The following is a 25066-nucleotide window of genomic DNA, read 5'->3' as shown; positions in this document are numbered from 1 at the left end:
AGGAGTGGGATTGCTGGGTCATATGAAAGTTCTGTCTGTAGTTGTTTAAGGAAACTCCATGCTGTTCTCCATAATGCCTGTATTAATTTACAGTCCCACCAATGGTGCAAGTGGGTTCCTCTCTCTCCATATGCTCACCAGCCTTTGTTATTCTGTCTTTTTTATAATAGCCAGTCTGATTGGGGTGAGGTAATATCTCAAAGTGGTTTTGATTTGTGTTTCCCTAATGATTAGTGATGTTGAGCATTTTTTCATATACCTGTTGGCCATTTGTATGTCTTCCTTTGAGAAATGTCTATTCAACTCCTTTGCACATTTTCTAATTGGATTACTAGTTTTTCTGCTGTAAAGTTGTCTGACCACTTTGTGTATTTTATATTAATCCCTTGTCAGATGCGTATTTTGCACATATTTTCTCCCATTCCGTAGGATGTCTTTTCACTCTATTGATTGTTTCCTTCACTGTGCAGAAGCTTTTTAGCTTGATATAATCCCATTTGTTTGTTTTTCTTTTGTTGCCTGTGCTTTTGGGGTGTTATTCATAAAGTCATTGCCCAGTCCTAAATCCTGGAGCATTTCCCCTATGTTTTCTTCTATGAGTTTTAAACTTTCAGGCCTTATATTTAAGCCTCTAATCCATTTTGAGTTGATTTTGGTATACGGTGAAAGGGTACGGATCAAGTTTCATTCTTCTACAAATAGATATCCAGTTTTCCTAGCACTATTTCTTGAAGATATAGAAAACTTAAGAAACTCTACCAAAAAACTCTTAGAGCTGATAAATGAATTCAGTAAGGTTGCAAGATACAAAATCAACATACAAAAATCAATAGCATTTTTATACTCCAGCAACAAACTAGAAGAAAAAGAGATAAAGAAAGCAAGCCCATTTACCATAGTCTCCAAAAAAGTAAAATACCTAAGGAATAAATATAGCTAAAGAGGTGAAAGATCTCTACAATGAGAACTACAAATCACTTCTGAAAGAATTTAAAGAGGACACTAAGAGATGGAAAGACATTCCTTATTTGTGGATTGAAAGAATTGATGTAGTAAAAATGTCCATACTACCCAAAGCCATCTACAGATTCAATGCAATTCCCATTAAAATACCAATGACATTCTTCACAGAAATAGAAAAAGCAATCCTAACATTCATATGGAACAACAAAAGACCCCAAATAGCCAAAGCAATTTTGAGCAAAAAAAAGTAAAGATGGAGGCTTTAAAACACTTCCTGACTTCAAACTATTTTACAAATCTGTAGTAACAAAAACAGCATGGTACTGGCATAAAAACAGACATCTGGACCAATGGAACAGAATAGAGGACTCAGAAATCAACTCATGTATTTATAGCCAACTGATCTTTGACAAAGGCACCAAGAACATACTTTGGTGAAAAGACTGCCTCTGTGGACCTGAACCCCTTCCCCCACCCTTGAATATTAACTGACTAGCTTTTCTGCTTCTGTAATTAGCTTGTGCAAGGTTTTACAAGCCCCTGCGGTTGGGACTTCCCAAACCGCCCAAAGTACACCCAGTTCCAGGAAGGGAGTATGCTCACCCGATTCCAGGAACAGCATGACCAGTTCCTTATCTTTGGACACCAAGGGAGGGAAAGGGGGGGGTGGACCGTTGGTCAATACCTCAGTCCCTCCTTTGTCCGCCAAAAGCTAAAAGCCACCAATGATTTCTAAAGGTCGCTTAAAGTAGCTAATAGACGGCATACAACCCATCCTGTTGCCTAAGTCTGCCTACCAAACTGTATAAAAAGTGCTTATGGTAAGAGATCGGGGCTGTTTCTGCCCTGAAGATGGAGCGACCCCAGCATGCTGGAAATAAAAAACCTCTTGCTTGATTGCAGTGATCTCTGTCTTCTGGTCTTTGCGAGATGAGCCTTCCCAACAAGTAAGATTCACGCTTTCAGGCCAGTCTTACACCTCTTCATGTGTAACTTTAAAACACCCTGTCAATCATGGCTCAATGACAGGGCTCCATTATGGAGTACCTGCTGGACCCAGCAAAGCATCCTTCCAGTCAGCTTTGTCAGCCCAACATGGTGCTCTGTTGTCCATTCATGTGGAGACCAGCCATGAAGAGGGGCCCACAGAGCAGCAAAGGGATATTGGAAAATGCAACCTAAATAAAAAGGCCAGCCATTTGAAATTTACTTCATTTAGAGAAAAGAAGGTTAGAAGCAACTAAACCATTGTCCTCAAGTGTGTGAAAATGATTACTGAAGAATATCAGCCAGCTGAAATCTAACTATGCAAAATCTCAGTTTAGAGAAACTAGGGGTAATAACAGTAGCGAACTTTAAGTTAGGTTTGAGTAAGAACTTTCTGAAGGCAATTTTTATTTACTGTTGGCATGCATTAAATGGACTAAATGCAGGTGGTCAAGATGTCACCTTTTTCTGAAGGCCTTTTATAGGGACAGTCACTCACCTGTCGAAGGTGACTTCTGTCTTTCCTGGAGACTGGAGGCTAGGATTAAGTGGCCTTTTAAGGCCCTTTCCAGCTGTATAGTTTTCTGTGAATGTGTTGAAATAAGCAGAACAGAATTGAAATATATTTCTCATCTGTAAAACACAGAAAGTGGTACACTTACCTCCTAGAGTTGGTGTAAAGATTAAATGACCCAGCACTGCACATTAGTGCTGAGTGCATAGTAAGCACTCAAGGATGAAAACGTTTGCTTTCGTTTCTGTCATTCACTTGCTCGATGCAGAACAAAACTCTGTTTAATAATAATGAAGTCTAGATTGTATAGGAGCTGAAACTGCTATTCACATCATTGAAAACTAACTCTCAGAGTTATGCAAATGGAAAAGCTGATGTGTCTGGCTCAGAAGGGAAAATGCACATAAATTAGAAAAGACTGGAGCCAAGTTATGCAAATGAAACTGCTATGAGAAGCAACAGCTCAAAAATTCTCTAAGCGATTTTGGCACAGAGTCCTCATAATTCCCTCATCTCTTGGCTTTATTAAGTCACAAAACAAAAGACAACTTTATATACTGGTCAAAATAATTATGGCACTTGTAATATAAATATAAATTGACACAATTCCACCCACTGTGTGTGGACAGCCTATAACTTACAAAAATGTATTTTGTTGTTTTCTTAAACTTTTGAGCGTTCACAGTCTTAGTTGAAGATTGGTGAGTCTGGGTTCTCAGTTCTACCCAAATCACCTAAAAACACTTTTACTCCTTTCTTGAAGGAGTTCATTTCAAAAGGGCACCAATGAAAGTTCAACGTGTTGATAATAGACCCTCATAAATCTGAGCAGCATTGGCCCCAACACATTTTGGGCAGAAGAGGAGTTAGAAACAATGCCAGAAAAAGAGTTAAAGATGAAATCAGAAGTCAGAATTCGTCCCAAGGCTCAGCCATCCAACAAATATTTAGTGAGCATCTATATCTAGCTCCATGACCATGCCAGTTGTCAGGTTCTTTTACCTGCCGGTAATCCTGCTGACTGGGCTGATTTTTGAGGTAGGGCTGGGTCTGGAGCAACCAGACCCCTCAAGCCCGTTCAGAGACTGGGTCACAAACACTTCATATGCCAGGCTGGGTCACCAGACCCCTTCATGCACGTCTGAGCTAGGTAACCAGCCAAAATGTCCTTGGAAGCCATAGGTTGGAAAGCATGGCTGCACCGGGCAGACACCCGAGGCAGTCATCTGCCCATCTGCTTCACTAAATCTCTCTCTCTCTCTCTCTCTCTCCCTCCCTGAAGAACACAAGAATAGCAACAAAACTAAAAAGATACATTGGCACACATGCATACTAACTCCACACACACATACACACACACACACAATTTGCTTACAAAGGGTGTGCTAAAACCACTCCCAACTGGACCCAAGGTGAGGGCCTTGACCAAACTATTAAGTTTTCCCAACAATCCACCCCTTTGGGGTCCTCGCCGTACAACTACGTGTTCAGAATCTTCCACGACGTTCCCTTAGCAAGGAGAAATGACCCTTACATTCACACATGACACACTCCATCCCAGTCTCAAAAGTCTTTAGCTTGTTGTAGCACCAACTCAAAAGTTCAAAGTCCAAAGTCTCCTCTGAGACCAAAGCAAAAGTCCTTCCAGCAGTGAACCTGTAAAGAGTCAAAAACAAGTTCATCTACTTCCAAGATAAGTGGAACAGACATTGGATACACATTCCCATTCCAGAAGGGAGGAATAGAAAGGAAAAATAGACCCCAAACAAATCCAAAACCCAAACAGGGCAAACGTTAAGCACACTGGGGCACCTGGACCCCTAAAGTGCTGGGCTCCCACAACTCCACCAAGTGCAGTCCATTGAGCTGCCCTGGTGCCTGCAGCTTTTCCAGGCTTGTGCCACACATTGCCAGCAGCCCCGTGGTTCTGGGCTCCTGGTGGCAGTCCCACCATCCTGGCTCCACTAGACATTTCCTCAGTGGGGGTTCTCTGTGGGGGCTCCGACCCCACTTTTCTGTTCCACATTGCTCCATAGATGACCTCGGCAGTGGCTCCACCCCTGCAGCAGGTCTCTGCCTGAGTCCCCTGGATTTTTCATACATCTTCTGAAATCTAGGTGGAGGCTGCCACGCCTCTACTGCTCTCACATACTGCTGGCCCGCAAGCTTAACACAATGTGAACGCCACCAAGGTTTTCAGCTTTTTTTCTTTGGAGATGTTGAGGCAAGATTGCTCCAGCCAGAGTGGCTGGGATGCAGGGATCAGTTTGCCAAGGGCAATGACACCTCAGGTCTGGACAAACTCAGTTTTCCTAGGATGGGAGAGGTGCTCTCCCAAACTTCTCAAATGCTCTCAGGGCCTGAGATGGGTGGGGCACCCATCCAGACTTCTCGAATGCCTTTAGGGCATTTTCTCTCATTGTCTTGGCTCTTAGCACCTAGCTGCCTCACCGCCAAGATAATGTCCCCTGACCTTAGAGGATGGAACTAAAGAAGGTTGTATAAAAGAGCTCAAAAGAGAGTCATATCCAAATTGGCTAGAACCCAGTACCTGACATTATGGAAGAGCAATTGCATCACTACTTCTGTTGCCTTCTTTTTCTTTCTTCCATCCATTCTGAACCATTGTGCTTTACCTACACTTAAAATGTTGTTCATTGTTATTTTTTTTTAAAAGAATAGAGCTGAAAAGTCTAATGATGCAATGCATTTTTATTTGGGGTCCATACTTTAAAACCTTAGTTTGTTTCATACTTACCGTGGCTTTTCTAAATCTCAGTTCATCTGAGAGTTCAGTAGTCCAGTGTGAAATGTGGAACCTGTGGGGCACATGCAGTGTCACTCAGATGCAGCTGCTCCGACTACATGGACTGATATCCTTATGTTTCTTAGCAAATGGACTGTGATCACTATCTTGGAAGCTTTCCATGATGATATGAAGTTGGGTGAAGAGCTTGTTCATCCCTTCTGAAATGGAAGTCCAGTTTTGACTAGAAAACCCTGAATCTTGGCTTTGTTTTGTCACTAGGATTTTTCCTCTAAATTTATTTGGCAATTGCCTCTTACTTTTGATGAAATTTTACTAGCTGCACGTTAAGACTTCTAATCTAGGGTGGGTCTCCCTTTGTAATATTCGTATAAGAAATGTGTCTTTTTTATCTAGTCTGATTATTTATTCTTTTACTCTGCTGTTTAGCATTGTGGGTGAGAGAAACATTAAGTGTAATTTACATTACAGATGATTCTAGAGATTGGAGACAGACTTAAAATTGGGGGGAGAAATTTTTAATGGGAAACTAGCATTTTGAGCACTCAACATTTTTGTTTTGAAAAGGATTTTCTTTGTTAGTATAGAATTGTCTGAAGAAAGATTATACATAATATTAATTGTATTTTTTTTGACTGTACCAGTTTATTGAGCCCCATGATGTTTAAGAGACCAGAGTGTCCTCTAGAATGCCCCATGTCATCCATCTGTGGATGTTATAGCTATTCTTTCATCCAAGATGATGCCTCTTTGAATCCACAGGAAAGTGAGTAATAAGAACAGTGAACAACAGGACCCTTTTATTTTAAATCTCCAGCCCACATTCAGCTTAAGGAATTTTTCTGAAATATTGTAACTATAATTACTCTGAAGATTGGTCCTGTTTGGGGAGAGCAAAACTTAATCTTTCATATTCCAACCCCCTCTGGAGCTCACTTTCCTCATCTATAAGATGGGGGGGGTGGGATTACGTGGTTTCTAAAATTTCCTCTAGCTCAAATGTTCTGTGAGGTTTTTTCCCTGAATCCTGATAGTTGGCAGTAAGAAAACTCTTTGCCCCTCCCTGATGGTTTGATCCATGTTCTCTGAGCTGACACTGGGTTTGATCTCCTGTCACTCATCGCAGTCCTGATGGAATGAAGGTCTGATTCATTTGAAACATTGCACAGGCACCTCTTAAAAGCCCTTAACAATGCAGAGTTACTCTTTCTGCTGGTGTATTGGTCAAGACTCTTTGTGTTGTAAGACTTGTGCACCATGCACAAATCTCACACGTTGGGATGGCTCACCTCACAAAGACCACGAGACAGAGACTGCTGCAATCAAGCAAGAGGAGTTTATTCCAGCATGCTGGGGTCACTCAGTCTCCTGGACAGGAGCGACCCCGAGCTCTCAACACAAGCACTTTTTATACAGTTTTTTATACAGACTTTGGCAACAGGATGAGTTGTATACTGCTTACAGGTTATCAGAGGTGACCTTTGGATTTATTGGTGGGCTTTAGCGGGCTGGCACACCAATAAGGAATAGTGTATTTCCCAATCGTTTATCTTCCTTGTGGCCAGGTGGCCTCTAGATAAGGAACTGGTCAGTTCCTGGAACTGGGTGGTGATTACTCCCTTCCTGGAATTTAGCATGCCTGGGCCTGCCTTGACTTGCCTGGCCTTAAGAAGCTGTCTTACTTAAAATGGCATTAGTTATGTTTTCTCGTTTTTATTAGTACAGAAGCAAATTGCGCATGTTAAAGTTATATTTTTCTTTACAGTGTACAGATCACCAAAACCAGTTTAAGCTAGCTTAACCACACACATGTACATGTCCTAAGTTAAATTTATTATAAGGATCTAGATATAGCCTGGGTGTCTCTGGTCCTGAGTCCAGGTATGCAGTGTCTGTTTTCACTCTGTGCTCACCTGACACACAAGTCAGCACAAAGAATCAGTGAGCAATGCAGACTTTGCTGAAGACAGTGACTCACAAGAAAGGGCACCATCGTGCAGAGTGTATTCCACTACAGTTATGTCACCACCACCTCTGTTCCTTGTCCACTACCCTGCCATTTCTGGGATTTCTTCTTACTCTTCTTTTATACCACGCAATGCTCACCTTCACTGCTTTCTGTTTCTTCTCTCTGTCTTTCCTTGGCACTGTATGTTCATTCCTTTCTGTGTTTTTTGTCTAAAAATTTAGCTAAAAGCTTCAGTTATCACATATTCCCTTAGAGTCTTCCTCTCTAACCCAGACAGCCTATGAAGACAAACTCAGTGGACTCCCAGAAAGGATTTCTAGTGAGGACAGATTTCTTCATCTGTTACATGCAGAAGAATAAAAAATGGGCAGAAACAGGGATAAGTCTCAGGAAAGGCCCTTTTCCTCCTCTCTCCCTCCCTCCTTTCATTTCTCTTGTTCTTCAGTTCACAAGAATAGAATATGACTAATCTACACCTCTATTAGCTCTTGCCACTAAACAGGAATAGATTCACTGCCCTCGGACCCCAATTCCAAATTCCTGAGAGAATGAGCCTAATTGGCTCAGATGTCCATGGCTTTTAATAACCATCTAAAATGTTCCTACCCTAAATTTGCATTTTCAAAGGGATGGCTCTTAGGTAAAACAAGGTATCAAGTTTACGTCTCAAAGGCACAGAACTTAGATTTCAAGCCTAGATTCTATTATTTGTCAAGAAGAAGAGAGACATAAATAGGAAGCCCAGTTAAGACAAATGGTCAAAGGTGAGGCTTGCTATGTAGATTTAAGTCCTTGCCCTCTCCATTGTAAAAGGTTTTAATGATTTAGGTTCTGAGGTGCTGAGAGGGAGATACCCTTACAAATGGAGGTTTCCTTGGTCAATGTAAATTTCTTTTACAAAAAAAGTCTCAAAGTCACTAAAAATGGGCAACTTCCAACTCCACTTTTGTTTTTTTAACTTAGATTACTGAGTTCGGAGTCCATTAACAAACAGAGCAGACAAAGCATCTTCCATGCCAGACTGGGATACCTTTCACAGTTACTCTGAGCTTAAGATTTGACCCAGGCACAAAGGTGATTAAGGAAGCAGACCCCTTTGTACAGAGGACTCAACTTCTGTAAATAACTTCCCTTTTCCCCCAACCTTTGAGGTGGGAAAGTAATCAAAAAGGTTAGTAAATTCAGAGTAGGCAGAATAGGATAAAGAGAAACAGAGAAAGTGCAGTCAAAGTCATCAGTCAATATAATTTTTTTTTCCTCATCAGCTAATTGCTTAAGCTTTTCATTTAGTCTTTTAGAAGCATCTGCATGCTAATAAAAATACATTCCATTGCTTCTGAGGCATTCAGGATCCCCCCTTTTCCCCCTCCAATATGCCCTGTAAATGAGCAATTTTGTTTAGGTTAAGTCTTCCCTGCTGTGGCCACTGCAACTTTATTTTTGGTAAGGTTCACCCATTTCTCTAGAAAAGTGTTACCAAAATCCCAAACATCCATTTGCTCACTGCTCAGTAGCCAATAATTAAGAGACAAGTGTTAATGTAAGGATAGGTAGCCTTTAATCAGGAAGCCAGAAGCCTGGGGAAATGGTAGACTTATGTCTCAAAGACCATCTCCACTTTTTCCAGACTTGCCAAAGGGTTTTTATAGGGACAGGTGGTAGGGGTCTGATTCATGGTGACCTAAGCAGGGACATGCAAGCATAATCATAAAATCTCAGATAAACATCAAAGAACTTCTTGGGTGGGAGCTGATTCATGACAGCTCCTGAAGTCATCCTCCCTGAAGTCAAGTCATGGATTCAGTTCCTGTTAACCTCAAAAAGATCTAGTTAGTAAGCTAGTAAAGAATGGCCATCTGGGTTAATATTTTCTTCTATAATTATTCTATGTACAGTATGAGCAGGAGTCATTATGTTCTAGCAATCATGTGAAAAAGAGTCATTGTATTCTAATGTCAGCTGTAAGCTATGTGGTTTGGGTTACAAGAGTAAGGAAAAAAAAAACTTTTACATTTAGAAGTTTAACAAAATAGAGTCACTTCTGTTTAGGCTATTACAAAAGTACAGGTTCCAAAATGGAAGAGTCCCAGACTCCTTGGATTTAGATGAACCCACTATTCACCCCTGTCTTTTCATAACCTTACCTACCTACTGAACCCAGTCCAGTTTCTGTCTGACCCAGTCAGACACCTGAGGCCTCTAACTGGATCTGATCCCGTTACTTATAGGATCCAGTCTTATCCTGCACCCAGTTCAGTCTAAACATTGCTCAGATAAACTCAAACAGCTCAGAACATAAGTTTGTGGAGCTTGAATCCAAGAAAGAACTCACCCATGATCCCAGCTGCTGCAAGAGATCAATGAGCACAATTGTCCCAGAAGGTACCTTTGTTTGGTCACCCACTGCTCCCAGGGGTCACTGGAGGTTTACTTGGAAATCCCACTTCTGACACCAAATTGTTAAAAAACTGTAGGCAAATTAAATTTAGCAGAGTTTAATTAAGTGAAGAACAACTCACGAATCACACAGTCCTCAGAACCAGAAGTGGTTCAGAGAGCTGCACTTTGTAATGTGAGCAGGCAGCATTTGGGGAGGGAAAACAGAAGTGAGGTACAGAAATAGCTTGATTGGTTACAGCTTGGCATTTGCCTCATTTGAACATGTGCTGATCCGTTGGCTGCCTGATATTCACTGAAGCTCAACTTCTGTGATTGGCTGAGACTCAGCTATCTGTTACAAAAGTATACTCCTAAATTAGGCTTTCAGCTAGTTTATGTACTAACTTAAGTTTTAGTTCATAATGTAAGGACTCAAAGTATAGAGGCATCCTCAGGCCAAATTCAATTTAGTTTATTGGATCCCTATACCAGCCAACTGCAAGAAAAATAAATAAATAAATAACACCATCCCTAGTCTAGTCAGCTTTGATTAGAGACATGGAGTTATCCCTTATAAATTTGACTCCCAAAGTCCTACCTCTATGGATTAAGTATAGGAAAGAAACTTCCCGAAGAAAGAGGAAAGTCATTAGGTTAAGACTGTAGAATTCACAGTGGAAAACTTAAATATCATCTGACCCTTCTCTTAGGCATTAGATAGGATCATACCTACAATTTTTCTTCAACTGTCAGTTATCTTCGAGTCAGTTAACTGGCAAGATAATTATTCCTGATTATTTAGAGCCTCCTAATCTCCCTGCTCTCTACCTTCAAACTCCCCAGGTGGGTTACTAACAGTGGAGCCAAGTGGAAAGGGTTGGGGATTCTTCAGGGAAGAGAGCTGCCTTGTCATGATCTGGGTCTGCACTTTAAAGCCAGCTTTAATACCTAGTTCATAGTGGGAACCTAAGATAGTCATATAAAGAGCAGCCTGTGATTTCACATGGTTCTCTGGGGCTTGGGGGATGGGAGGTTTCCAGTCCTTTTCCTTAAATGGCTTTGGTGTCCAGTGTCTTTTAGTCAGTGTCTTTTAACCTTTCTTTGAACTTCAGTTTCCCCATCTGTAAAATAAGGATGACGAAAGTAAGAGCTAACTCAGTGGTTTTTTGAGGTAATGGATATGAAAGTGTTCTGTGGTGTTTAATGACCCACATAGCACCCACTCTGTGCCAGTAAGTGCTTTACAATTATGAACTCATTTAATACGGCACTCCTGTTAGGTAGTAGTAGTAGTATTCCCATTTTACAGATGAGGAAAAAGAGAGGCAAAGTAATTTGTCATACAGCTAAAGGGAGAGCTAGGATTTAAACCCAGGCAGTGCTCTTAGCCATGCTGACAAGCTGCACCTCCCCATGAGTTCCTTAGAAGAAGCAGTGTTACCCTCTCCAGATCTCAGTTTTCTGAAAAGTCCTAGGAGATTTTTGCAGCCTTACCGCTAAACTGTTCTTTCTCTTCTGCTTCTTGCAGATTGATGACACTGGCATGTTCCAAGTAATAGTGGTTCCGTCTGGGGCTGACTACACACCAGCATTAGAGAAACTCCAGCGGTGCACTTTCTGCTACGGTAAGACCCAACAGAAAAAAGATAATTTGGTCAGGCCTGTTAAACACATTGAGTCACTATTGGCCAGAGTGGCTGGAACTTGGCAGCAGGGATAAGTATGGCCTTGGGAGGACCTCCCTGGGGATCTGGATGCACCTCGTCACACTGCGTCTTCCACAGAAGGAAACTCGGATCTCAGCAAGCAGGGCTCCTCCTATGTATCTCAGCAGGAGGGTTGAATACCAGCCCTGTCTACTTAATGCAGCTTCCAGGAAAATGTAATGATTTTTAGAAAAGCTTAGCCTGTCTCATTGCTAAGTTTTTAATGCTATAAAGTATATTTATGTGTTTTTTAAATCTCAAACATTCACAGCCCAAAGAAATGCATTAAGGCAATTCAGCACCCTCGAATCTGTTTGGGGAGATTTTTTAGTATAGCAGAAGTGGAAAATAACAGAAATTCACGCAAATTCACACAGAAAAGAGGCTTTCACTGAAAATCCTCTTTTTACACTGATAAGAGGACTCTCAAACGTTAATCATCAAATAGGTTTGCAGTGGTGATTTGTTTGCAGTGTTTTATACATAATCTGTAGGTCTAACTAGAAAACGACTGTAATCTTCCATTTGAGTGTTCTAATAATTATGAAGACTGGAAGCCTCTGAGATTATTGATGGATGTTATAGATAATATAGCTATCAAGCATTTACTGTAGGCCAGGCACTGTTCTAATTGCTATACAGAATATAGATGATGGTGACGTTGGGAGCTAATACTAAAGCTATTGTGCTCAGTATGTCCCCAGTGCTGTTCTAATCACTTTAAATGAATTACGTCATTCAGTCCTTATGATCATCCCAAAACATTCATGCTATTATTAGCTCCATTTTACAGATGAGGAAAATGAAGATTAGAGAGATATAATTTGCTCAGCGCCTTGTAGCCAGATCAAACCCAACAAGGCTGTCTCTAAACTGCCTGCAGTTTATGAATGACAGAAGTCTTGTTCTTCTGCTCCCTGAAACTCTCCATTTGAGCCTGAAGAAAATGCTTGATTCTTCTCTTTCTCCGTGTGTGTCAATGAGATGCGAATGCTTGCCATATAAATGACCTCAGAGGGAGGTGGTGATTCTGTAGGAGAAGTAGGATTTCCGGTCTTCTAACCCCCACTTCTGTCTGTCTTCCCCTCTCCTTCCCTCTAATCAATCAATCTCCTCTCTTTCTCTCTCTTTTGCTCTCACTCTCACGCTTTCGAATGCACGGGGTTGGATTAGGCATTGGCAATCTTACTCAAAGCAGTTAAAGTGCTAACCCTACTGTGGGAAGATACATCCCACCCTGTGTATTCTCAGTTGCACTCTAAACATGTCAGTTGCAACAGTGTGCTGGTATGTTGCACAGTCACAAGTTGCACATGTGTGACTGGGAATAGATTTTGGCTTTATTTCTTGGCTTAAACCCTTGTTTTGTCTCTTAGGCATATAATGGAAGATATTTTGGCTGTCGTTTCTTGCAATTAAAAACCCCACAATACTAAGCAAATGGGCAGCCTGCTGTCCTCATTTTGTAAACTGCCTTGCACACAGCTGACTGTCCTGTCCTATGACTGTTACACAGGGTCATAAAATTTTACTGAATTTCGGTAAGGGAACCATAACATGTCCAGAGTCACATCTTTACTGACTGCATGAGCAAGAGTAAAGTTAGGAAGTTTGCTGCTTCCCCTAGGATCGGCATTTTGGTCATTAATCTTTCATCTAATGCCTTTTATTAATAGCCCGTGCCCATAGCTAAGTACCAGCTGTCCACATGCCTGTTATTCCATTTCTCTTTCTTCTCTTTGGTTTTTAAAGAGGCCATTCCCACCTTCAACCATCAACTATTATTGAAAACCCAGGATTGCAGAATGTCATCCCTGGAAGGGATGTCAAGGTCAATCTGGTCCTACCACCTAATTGTACAGAGGAACTGTGCAGAATTGAGGCCCAGTGGTGTCTTGGCTAGGGGCACACAGCATGTCTGTTCCTGAGGCAAAACCAGAACCCGGGCATCCCAGCTGGCAAGCCAAGGGAACTCCCCACTGCTACAGCGCATGGCCTCATGTCCAACAATAAAACACTGACTTCGTATGTAGAAACTTCTAGAAATACTGATGTGTCCTTTGGCAAAATGATTCTACTCTCCTGGCCTCAGCATCTTCTGTAAAATTAGAAGATTAGGTGACCTCTAAGATCCTTCAATTTTCTTTTTTTTTTTTTCCCCTCTGAATATCTATTGTGGTCAGATTAAATAAAATCCATGCTCTGTTTTTATTACTACACATAATAAATATGCAGATATTTATTAAGTGATCTCATATTTTAAGAAATTTCATTAATATGCAATATTTGTATTCATCTATCTAACAAACATGTATTGAACTTTCAACTAATAAGCAGCATGGAGATACAAAGATAAGTGGTAGCTTTGTCCTTCAGGAGCACACATTGATAGACGTTGAGTTATAAACTCTTATTTAAATTGAAATAGAAGATACATTGCTTTTCTCACTCTTATTTTTTAAGCAGATTACTTTTTATTAGTAGAGCAAGGTGAGCATAGTGATATGGGGAATTGGTTTCACCTGTATATTGTCAGTTTAGAGAGCTCAGTAGTTTTTATGTTGTGATACAGTATACTCTTGCATGCATGAGATAAATTGACTACTTCAAACTTTATAAACTTAAAGCACAGCCAAGATTAAACTTCTGTTAAAAACAGCCCAATTTTCTAAAGGATGATAGCATTAGTGAATGGAATCCAAAACTCAGGCTGGGTATAAAATCTGTACTTTTTGGAGATAGATGCAAACCATGTACTAGGAAATCTTCCTGTTGTTGACACTAAAGTCCTTTAGAAAATATTTTAGCATCAAAGACAATGTAGTTTCCAAATGTTAAAATATTTGAGATGCTATCTTTCCTTTTCTGTCCATTTCTGCATAGTAACCCGAAGTAACTTTTGGTTCACAGATGTATGCAAACCAGATGCTTCTTGCGAGGAAGCCAGACCACCCCCTGTGCAGTCTTACATAGATGCTGCTTTCCTTCTGGATGGCTCCCGGAATGTGGGAAGTACTGACTTTGAAGACATAAGAGGCTTCCTGGGAGCACTATTAGATCATTTTGAAATCACCCCTGAGCCCGAGACCTCTGTCACTGGAGACCGGGTGGCCCTACTGAGCCATGCTCCCCCTGACTTCCTTCCCAACATTCAGAAGAGTCCTGTTAGAACCGAGTTCAACCTTACCACCTACAGCAGTAAGCGCCTCATGAAGAGGCATGTAGAAGAATCAGTTCAACAACTAAATGGAGAAGCTTTTATTGGTCATGCCTTACAGTGGACCATGGACAATGTCTTTTTAAGTACACCCAATCTGAGAAAAAACAAAGTCATATTTGTAATATCTGCTGGGGAAACCAATCACTTGGATGGGGAAACCTTAAAGAAAGAATCCTTGCGAGCCAAATGTCAGGGGTATGCCGTATTTGTGTTTTCCCTTGGTGCTGCTTGGAATGACCAGGAACTGGAAGATTTAGCCAGCTACCCTTTGGATCACCACTTGGTCCAGCTTGGCCGAATTCATAAACCTGACCACGGATATGGTGTGAAGTTTGTGAAATCCTTTATAAATTCAATCAGGCGTAAGTCATAAAAGTTTATTCTTTATGTACATTAAGAGTATACTTGGTATTCTCCCCAAAAAGGCTGATGAGCTGATATGGATTCCTGGAAACCTCTTGTCTGTCTTCAAGGGCACTGCAGGGTCAGAAAGGAAAATATGTAATGATAGATGGTAGACGAGAGAAAATCTCTGATTCCTAAGCATTTCATTTCCTGGCTCATCTTTTTTATGCCTTTGGTTCCTATGGAGAAGCAATCATAACAAGCAGCTGTTCCCACATCTGTCTGCATGGAGCAGTATAGTCTGGGGGTGTGATATCACAGCCTGGACTTCAGCTACAAAACAAACCCTTGCCATGAAACATTATCACTGCCCTTTGATGGAAAGTTTTATCAGTTAACGCACGGAAAGAGAGAGCCAAAGAAAAACAGTTCTTGGCCTTGCTTTTACAAGTTCTGAAGACAGAGTTTGAAGTGTTAGGAGATACCATTTTACCTGTCAGAATGAAAGATACAGCCTTACAAAACTTTCTTAGCCTTGTTAATAACTTTTTACGATGCCAGTAATTAGTGTAACTGGTGCCCATAAAAAACACAGGCTGTTTTTCTTGGAGTGAGATTGCCTTGAAAATGTGCAATCCATTTCGAATGCAACAGGATGGATACAAAGAAGCTGTGTTCTGCTGTAATGCTGAAGGTTTAAAAGCACTTTGTAGAATTTCCAAAAGTTTTCGTGGTGAAGGATCCCTTGGAGTCCAGATACAGGAAAGTGAACACACAGGCTAAGGAGTATCCAGTGTTGCTCAAGTGAGGTCCTGATTGTGTCTCAAACTTGTCACTGATATTACACTGTGAGACCAGTTAAGGACGTGAAGACACTGACTAATCGGTGCAGGGTGAGGCCTGAGGAGCCTTGGAAATTGTTGATGGGAGTGATGTTATGACCTCTGGTCCTCTGCTACTCAGAGTGAGTCTAGGACCAGTAGTACCGGCATCACCTGGGAGCTTATTAGAAATGCAGAACCTCAGGCCCCACCCCAGACATTCTGAACCAGAATCTGCATTTTATCAAGACCTCCCAGGTGATTCCTATGCACATTATGGTTGAAGAAACACTGGTATGGGAGCAATAAACCTCCAGAATGAAATTTATGTAGATGTATTCTGAAATAGGAACCCAAAAGAAGAGCCAGAAAAAAAGGAGAAAAAAAAAATGGGAGTTAGGGACCATTCTGAAGGAAGAAATCAGAAGGTATTCGTAAGGGTAAAAAAAGAGAACACCTTGAAAGACTGATAAATTTGAAAAGAAACGCTCTTTATGAGACAAGAATTGGAAGTTTTAAGATGGAATTTCCTTCCCCAGCCCCCGCAAAATTCTTGATGGTGTTTCATGGTAATTAGTCAAATTATATGACTAGATAAATGGCGCTACCCCCACACCCTCACCAGAGAAAGGAGAAGAGATGTTTTAAGAAAAAAGTACTTAGTGTACATGAGCTACAGTGCTTTTGGAAGACTATATCCATGATGCAATTATACCCTACTTTCCTGGAACTTAGATGTCTAGAAATCTCCAATCTTTAAAATGTGGCTGTAAAAGTAAAAAAAGTAAAAAAAAGCCTTTGACATATTCAAGTCTACATACGTAATTCCACAGCAGGCCCACAGACTCACCCGTTCAACGTTAAATGTATTGATTAGGCCCCTACTCTGAGCCACTCACTGTCCAGGGGCTGGGGATCTAGGAGTAATCAAAACAGACTTGGTCTCTGCCCTCTGGAACTTGTAATCTATCCCCTTTTCTAAGTCTTTGTGACTCTTATTTAACATTCTGCTGAAATAAGAGTTGACTATCTAGCACAGTCCATGTCAGAATCAACACATTTTCTGAGAGAAGCAAAACTGCAGACAATCTGATACTTAGAGTTAAGACAGATAGAAAACTAACCATCCAGTGCACAATAAGGGTAGCATCACAGTCTTAGGCCATTCAGTGTAGAGCACACAGCCCTACCTACAACAGCAATTCTGGAGATGAGCCATATCATAGCCAAGGACAAACTTGCTACTTATAACCCTGGATCACCAGAAGGAAATTTGTGTTCAACAATCGGATTCAGTGCTTTAAGGAAATATATTTTTAAAAGTTTCCCATCAAAAGGGGCTTTAAAATTTTTAAATAGTATAAGAAGAGGCATGCTTTATTGTTATGAAACATTAATACGTTTCCAAATGAAATGAGCCACTAATGAATTAAACCCAAGATGGCACTGATGTTACGTTGTTGTTAGTGATACAAAGACCATAAAAGAAATGTTTTTCCCTTTGCATTTTGATATTCCAAAGGAGCAAATAAAAAGTAACTATTCTGATTAGTTGATACTAATCAAAGGCCAGCCCATTAGGACTGGCTTATGGTATCGCCTCTAATAGTTGACTGACTTCAGCAGCAAAGGGCATCTTCTTGAAAAGTTAATTGAATTCACCTGTAAATTCAGAGGGGCTGTATTTTCTAAACTCAGTTTTAGGGATTCCCTTGAGAAATCTGCTTTTCTTCCATATGACTATTTTAGTTGGGATTTCTCTTTGATGGATATTGAAAACAGTGAGGCAGCACTGTGTCCAGAGCAGACTGCAGTAATGCTAACAGCTATGAATAAGAGATACATCACAGACTTTTCTCTTCCTAGGTGCAATCAACAGATATCCACCAATAAACTTCAGAACAAAATGCAATAGACTCAGCTCTACAGATCCAGAGCAGCCCGCACGACAATTTCAAAGGTATCTCTGCTTGATATTACTTGATAAATGAATATGCACCCCCTTGCTCCTTATCATTTCCACCTCCTTTTCTTCCTCTTCCCCCTCCTTCATCTTATTTTAACAAAAATCTATTAGCACATAATATTAAAATATAATTTGGCAGAACAAGAGATAATTTTTTTAAAATATCAGGATGATCTGAAAAACAACCAGAGGGTTTTTTAAAATGTAAAGTCTGTTGAAACACCCAGTGTGGGACGCTCCAGTGGCAATGAGCATACCTAATGCCCAGATCTTGGTTTCTGAATACCATCCCCATTAAAAGGAACCAGTGTTTCTTGGACAAATGCCTAATTCTAGGCTTCAGCAGGGAAGGTACAATGTTAGCCTGAAGCAAGTTGTTATGCCAGAAAGCAAGAACATTATTCAAAAACTAACAGTGTCATGTCAGAACATAATAATTGTCTTGAAAAGATTCTCACTGGCCGAATTTTGGGTAATTTGAACATCAGAAAGAATAATGATGGTAATGAATGATAACACATTAATTTTTTTAAATCAACAAGTCCATATAGATAGCCAAAAAGGAGGGAAAGGGAGGCAAGGCTTTTCTTTCCATGAGAATTCTAGCTAATAAATGTAGAAGAGGTGGTAGTTCTTGCTAGAAATGTTAGACCCAAGCCTGATAATGGGGAAGCCGTTAGACAATTCCAGAATGGGGAATGTTCACTACACCTATACTTTTCCTAGGTTTCATGTCATGAAGAATAGACAAATATGGGGTACTGTTCTAGAATGGGAGAGCTAAAGAGACAAAACAGCCAAATATAACTGTGTGAACCTTGATTGGATCCTAGATCAGGGAAAAAAAAAAAAAAGCTGATATAAATGACATTTGGGGAACAATTGGGGAAATTTGAGTATGAACATTACGTTGAATGATATTACTGAATTGCTGTGGATTTCCTTGTGTGTGGTAACAGTATTATGTTAATATAAGAGAATGCACTTGTTCTCGAGACAGGTGTGCTGAAGTATTTAAAAGTAACATGCATGATGGTTGCAGCTTACTTTCAGGTGGTTTTCCTAAAGGCAAATAGGATGGTGTGGGTGTGTCTATATATGTATGTATGTATATATGTGTGCACAGGTATACACACATATACATATGTAGATATACAAATACACATAAATGGAAATAGCAAGATGGCAACAGTTGGAGAATCTAGGTGAAAAGTACACAGGTATTTGTGGTTCTGTTCTTATTTTCTGTGAATTTCACAAAATAGAAGCTCATAAAACTCAATGGAGGATTAAACAAAGTAAAAGATGCATCTGAGGGAAACACAATGAACCAGAAAAAAAAGCAGAAGAAATTACTCAGAATGCAGAGATGATAAATTTAAGAGATTTGGAGATGGAATGGAAAGATCTAACCTATATCTAATTGGTATTCTAGAAAGACAAAATAGAAATAATAAATGAGAGTCAATGTTCAAAGACAAAACGGGATGACCATTTTCCTGAACTTATGAAAGACATGAATTTACTGGTGAAGAAAAGGCAAGACATAACAGGCAGGATAAATAAAAAGAATGCAACAGTTAGACATGGTATAGGGAAATGCAGAACATCAAGACAAAGAAAACTTAAAATCAGCCAAAGAGAAAAACCAGATCATCTACACAACAACTATCAGTAGGCTGGCAGCTGAATTGTCAACAGCAACAGTGGAGGCCAGAAAACTATTGAGTGTCTTTAAAGTAGTGGAAGAAAATTTTTGTCAACTTAGAAAAATTGTTCAAAAACAATGGTAAAAAAAGACAATTAACGTTAAAAAAAATAATAGTTTACCACAAAAAGGTCTTTACTCAAGGAACTTCTAAAGTATTTGGTTTATTTCAAGGAAAATACAAATGACCACAGAAGGAAGGAATGAGGTGCAAGAAATAATAGTGAATGATGAAATTTGTCAATATTTAGGTAAATCTAAATAGATACATTTTTAAATAATACTAATATCTAATTTGTGGGGTAACAAAACTGTACTTGTTTACAAAGCTATGAAAATAGAACATGTGCCACCTGGTGGTTTTAACAGAAGAAAACAATTGTACTAGGACTATAAATATTAATATTTTTGATTTATTATTTAAATGAGAAAACACTTTAAACAACAAAATAATATTTTGTTATTAAAAACAATGAAGTCTTGAGCTTTAAGGAAAAAATGGTGGTGCCAGAAAAGGAGACAATAATAACATAAGTCACTGGGAGGTAGATGGAGTTAAAGGGTTTTAAAAACTTGTATTAATCCGGCTGGAGGTTAGGCTATTGAAAAACTTCAGACTCTTCTTAAAAATGCATTAAATATTTTGAAAGCATTCATGAAAAACAAAAATAGAAAGTACCTAACTACCAAAAATATAATGGGAGAAAATGGAATAAAAACAAAAAACAACATAATAAATATTTTTAAATAAAAAGCCAAGAAAGGAAAAAATATTTTTTTAAAAATGGCAAGAAAGGACAAGTAGAAGGCATAAAATGAGATAGCAGAAACATGCCCATCTAAAGATATTGGTCATCACAATAAAAATACATACACTAAACATGCCAGTTTTAATCAGAGATTGATGGATTTGATTTGAAAAACAAAATCCAGCTTTAACTGTTTTCAAGAGACACACATAAGGAAATGTAAAGGTTGAAAATAAAGTGATGGGAAAAAATACCAGGTGGCTTCTGGTCATGATGGTGGAATACACGGTCCCCAGCGTCATTCTCTCCCACAAATCAACCAATTTACAACTATTAAAAAGCAATGACAGCCAAGCTGGGGCTGCTGGAGCTCAAGGGAAGAGGAGGAGAGATCTATGGAGTGCATGAAGGTGGGAGAAACCACGATGAGAGAAAGAAAGAACTGCCATTTCAAAATCCTGGCCACTTCAAAGCTGGCCCTGGTGAGCACTCGGAGCAAGAGATGGCAAAAGCCACTGCTGTGCCCTTCCTGTAAAGTTGCTTGGAGGAGCAGGGGAGAAGAGGGCCATGATGGCCCCCAGGCCAGCAAAACTACTAACAGGGTTCCCGTGGACCCACATAGGAGCAAGAAGCCACAACAACTGAAAAAAAGGAGCCACACAGAGGCCAGTCAGTTGTCACCAGGGACCGGTGCAAGTCCTGTCCCATGGGAAGTGTTTGGAGTGTGGGGGATGGGGGAGACAGGCCCATCGGGATAACACTGGGGCACAGCAAGGACAGCTGATCTGCTCCCCAATCAGCACAGGACGACTCAGTGGAGACTGGTCAGGAATATACAACTGCAGGGGGTGCAGTATGATGAAAAGACTCAGGCCCAGACCAGAGTTTCTACACAACCCAGGTGTATTGGACGTCACAACCCAGAAGTGCTTAAAAGGTGAACAATTGTAACCTGAGCTGCATAAAAAGCCTTCCCCAGGGAATCAGCAGCAAAGCAGCAATTTAGCTCAACCACAGGATGGTCCTGTAGTGCTGGTCCCCACAGGAAGTTTCCCCATTGTAGAAATAAGCAAAAGGTGACAGATTAGTTCCAGTGCAGAGTTTAAGTGGTGGGAACAGTGAATAATCCAACACAGAACTGAAAGAAAAAACAAAATATCCACAGATCTGAGACAAAAGTTCCTCTCCCTCTCCCCCTCCTTCCTCCCCCTTCCTCCCCCTCCTTCCTCTCCCCCTCCCCCTCCCCCTCCTTCCTCTCCCCCTCCCCCTTCCTCCCCCTCCTTCCTCTCCCCCTCCCCCTTCCTCCCCCTCCCCCTTCCTCCCCCTCCTTCCTCTCCCCCTCCCCCCTTCCTCCCCCTCCCCCTCTCCCCCTCCCCCTTCCTCCCCTTCCTTCCTCTCCCCCTCCCCCCTTCCTCCCCCTCCCCCTCTCCCCCTCCCCCTTCCTCCCCTTCCTTCCTCTCCCCCTCCCCCTCCCCCTTCCTCCCCCTCCCCCCTCCCTACCCCCTCCTTCCTCTCCCCCTCCCCCTCCCTACCCCCTCCTTCTTCTCCCCCTCCCCCTCCCTACCCCCTCCTTCTTCTCCCCCTCCCCCTCCCTACCCCCTCCTTCTTCTCCCCCTCCCCCTCCCTACCCCCTCCTTCCCCCCTACCCCCTCTTTCCTCTCCCCTTCTTCCCCTTCCTCCCCCCTTCCCCTCCCCTCCCCCTCCTCCTTCCCCTTTCTTCTCCTCCCCCTCCCCCCTCCCTCCCCCTCCTACCATCCTGTTTCCTTTCCCTCTTCCTTCCTTACCCTCTCCCCAACTGCTCCACAACAACATCTTAGAATGTAAAAAAATAAATAGAAATAAAGTTATAGGGGAAAAAAGGAAAAACTATACCCAAAGAAAGGAAAAAGAAGAATATAGTAAGAACTTAATTTTTTTAAAAATTAAGATATAAAAGAGTATCAACAAAGGCAAAAGTTGGTTCTTTTAAAACATTTTTTATTACTTAGAATGTAATTGAAATTAATATGCATATATATCATATATTTTGCATATGAATCTTACATTTTAAAAAATTATGAATAAGTGAAAGGAAGTAGAGTGTTAGTTTCTGTGGTGAATCATTCTGCACTAACACACATACACATACCCAGCCACTGACCACAGTCGTGTGCTCCAGTACCTGGGACTCACATAGGCACATACGTTTGACAGTGTTCCTACTTTTATTGTGTAGTGTGTGCATCTCTGTGTGGTGATCAGGGCCAGGGAGGCACTTTCATTCCAGAAGCCCCAGCTCTGGCACCTCTAAGAAGCCTCTGTCCGGAATCTCTTGCTCACCTTAAGGGGTGAGCTGCCCAAAGGAACTGTCCAGCAGCAAATACTTCCTGAAGTAATGCCTACAACAGTGAAACAGGCCTGTGAAGTCAGCGCAAGAAGAGCAGGGCTCCCCCTGCTGCAGATGTCTGGCAGCTTGGAAGAGAGCAGTAAATGCGATGCCCTGCATGTGACTCTTGCTGAGACCAGCTTCTGCTCATGGAGGATGCACTAAAGCTGGCACTAAGGTGGTGCCCTCACCAAGTCAGGTGTGTAGGTGCTGCAAGCTGGCTGGCTTCATGGCCAAGGGACCCTGCACTTGCACAGGGCCTGGCCCCTCAGGAGGGTCCCACACTTGGGTTTCAGTGCTCAGCACTCATCATTAATGTTATTTTTTAATTTGTGTTTTGTGAACGAAGTCCAATGGGATAATAAAACTCACATTGGGGACTGGAGGCTGGGATCTTTGGTTCACTTGCCATCCCACCTCCTACCGCCTCCCCAGGACCGGTTCTCTCAGACTGCTGGGCACCTCCTGGCTCCCCCTCGCCACTTGTGCCTTGGTAGGGACCGGGGCACAAACATGGAGAGGCTTAGAGTCAGGCACATTCCCACAGAGTCTTGGAACATGGAAGGCAGCAGCTGTTTGCCCCAGGCTGGCAGCACCATGGTGCAGTGTGTCCCCACAAAGAGGTTGTAGTCCTCATGGGGGTCACTCCTCTGCTGTGGGTTGGGATGGCCAGCCAAGGGAAGAGAAGATGCTTGGCTAGACTCCCAGAGGAACTGTTTGGAGGCTGGTGGGAGGAGGAATCCAACAGGGGGCTCACACCAAGTCATGGGGAGGGGCTCTCTCTGAGGGTCTGCACTGCCCTGTGAGAATTCCCATGTCAGGGGAATTCAACATTAAATAGCAAATAAAACTACAGTAAGCGGAGAGAGAGAGAGAAACCACAGAAGAAAGAAAAAAGCTCTTTTCCTGCTTTTTGACCTAGGGGCTCAAATTTGCATTTTACACTGGACGCCACATATTATGTAGTCAGCCAAAAGGCATTTTTCGAAACCATACCCACCATACTCTGTGTTTGAAGATCAATGTGAGTGGAAGGAGGGGATCCACAGCACTTTTAGACAGGAAGTTTCTTCCTCCTCCTCCTCACTGCCCTAGATATGCTGGAGGCTTAGCTTCTCCTATGTATCTGAAATGCTGAAATGTCAGGAAATGCCTGGGGCATCAAGGAATTGAGACATAAAATCCATACCACTGTCTGTGAACTAATTCCCTGATGCTGTGATAGACTGGGACTCCCTAGGTCTTCTATAAGTGACCAAAGACTGTAGGTAACAGGCCACACAGCTGCTTCTGAAACTCCCTGAGACATTCAAGAGAAGTAAAGCAGAACTGAACACACAGCATTGAGGCAAATGAGAATGCCTTCTGGGCAAGAGGTCTGGCCATAAATATGACTTGCAAAGGAATTAGATCATTTCTGCTGTGAGATTCTGGGAAATACATGCAGAAGCTTGTTCTTATCAGATGGAAAAGGAAGTAACTGAATCAAACCACAAGCACCACGCAGACAGATGGCCAGTGAAGGTGAGATTGCAGGGCAGCCTCTTTGTAGAAACACTTAGATCTGCTCAGAGACCGTGAAAGATAGAAAGCCACCTGCTTCTTGCTTCATTGAGCCAGAGAAGCACTTGTGCCAGACTTTAAAGCAGCAACAGGCCAGAACCAGAACAACTGAATTGTAAAAATGGACACAATCACCAATGCCATATGAATAATACATCTGTTATAATTCTGCTTTCCAAAGTATGTTTTCTGGATACACGAAATGTATATTAAGATAAAAAGAATTCTTGAAATAAAAGCAATCTTGTATTTTCTACTCCAGTGCATCCAGTCAACTAGTAAATGCAGCGTGGCTGACTCCTGACTATCTGAATAGATGAAGGAATCTGATCACAGAGAACTGAAATCAACAAATAGTTTCTCCCACCCCATTTTATCTAGAATTTTCCATATCTCCCTTTCCACAAGCTCTACTGGAGCTGGACACAAGTTGCAAAATGAATTGATTATTTCATTCTTATTTCTTTGTCTTGACTACCTATTGTTGGAATTTCGAATCAGCAGAGAATTATCTGAACAATGTAGAGTAAGCGAAAGAGAAACAGAAAGTCTATTTGATTCCAAAGACTGGGTAATCAAATGACTCTTATGAAATATAAACTCCTATATATAACACAGTGAAAAGCTGGGAATTCAAAGATAGGATATTTAACATGTTCAACCCCTTTGAGAATAAAAACATTTGAGAGGAGAAAAGATAGCAATGCCATACTAAAGAAGCAATTACCAATTTAACATTTTTTTTTCTTAACAAAGAGAGAAGATAACAAAAGATAATTAAACTTGCCATAAAAGAAAAAAAAAAAAATCCAATAGAAAAGGGGGAGGGAGCTGAGGGGAATGGGAAAGAGACCAGTATAGGTAAGATAAACTCAAGCCGTGAAAATAATGTGCTTCAAAAAATGCCCTCTCCATGATCAGCAGAGCCATTTTCTGTGTATACAGACAATCATGACTTTGGGGAATTTGAGTTCATAATATTCAGTCTGGAAATTGGTGAGAAAATACAGAGTAGTGCAAAAATGGTGGAGGGGATGTGGAGAA

At 41.3% G+C, this 25066-nt stretch overlaps 1 protein-coding gene across 1 annotated transcript in view; it reads left to right on the top strand.

Annotated features, from left to right (window-relative positions):
- LOC134390413 (collagen alpha-6(VI) chain) overlaps window positions 1-25066 on the top strand; it is a 105973-nt gene that overhangs the window by 76323 nt on the left and 4584 nt on the right. Inside the window, exons 33-35 of the mRNA XM_063113729.1 lie at window positions 11108-11204; window positions 14196-14867; window positions 17538-17631. Coding sequence (XP_062969799.1) covers window positions 11108-11204; window positions 14196-14867; window positions 17538-17631 — 863 coding nt within the window. The remainder of the gene's footprint in view (window positions 1-11107; window positions 11205-14195; window positions 14868-17537; window positions 17632-25066) is intronic.

This window comes from Cynocephalus volans, chromosome 11 (genome assembly GCF_027409185.1).
Source record: "Cynocephalus volans isolate mCynVol1 chromosome 11, mCynVol1.pri, whole genome shotgun sequence".
Classification (NCBI taxonomy): Eukaryota; Metazoa; Chordata; class Mammalia; order Dermoptera; family Cynocephalidae; genus Cynocephalus; species Cynocephalus volans.
The sequence above is the reverse complement of the archived record's forward strand: the minus strand, read 5'-3'. Positions and strand labels throughout refer to the sequence as shown.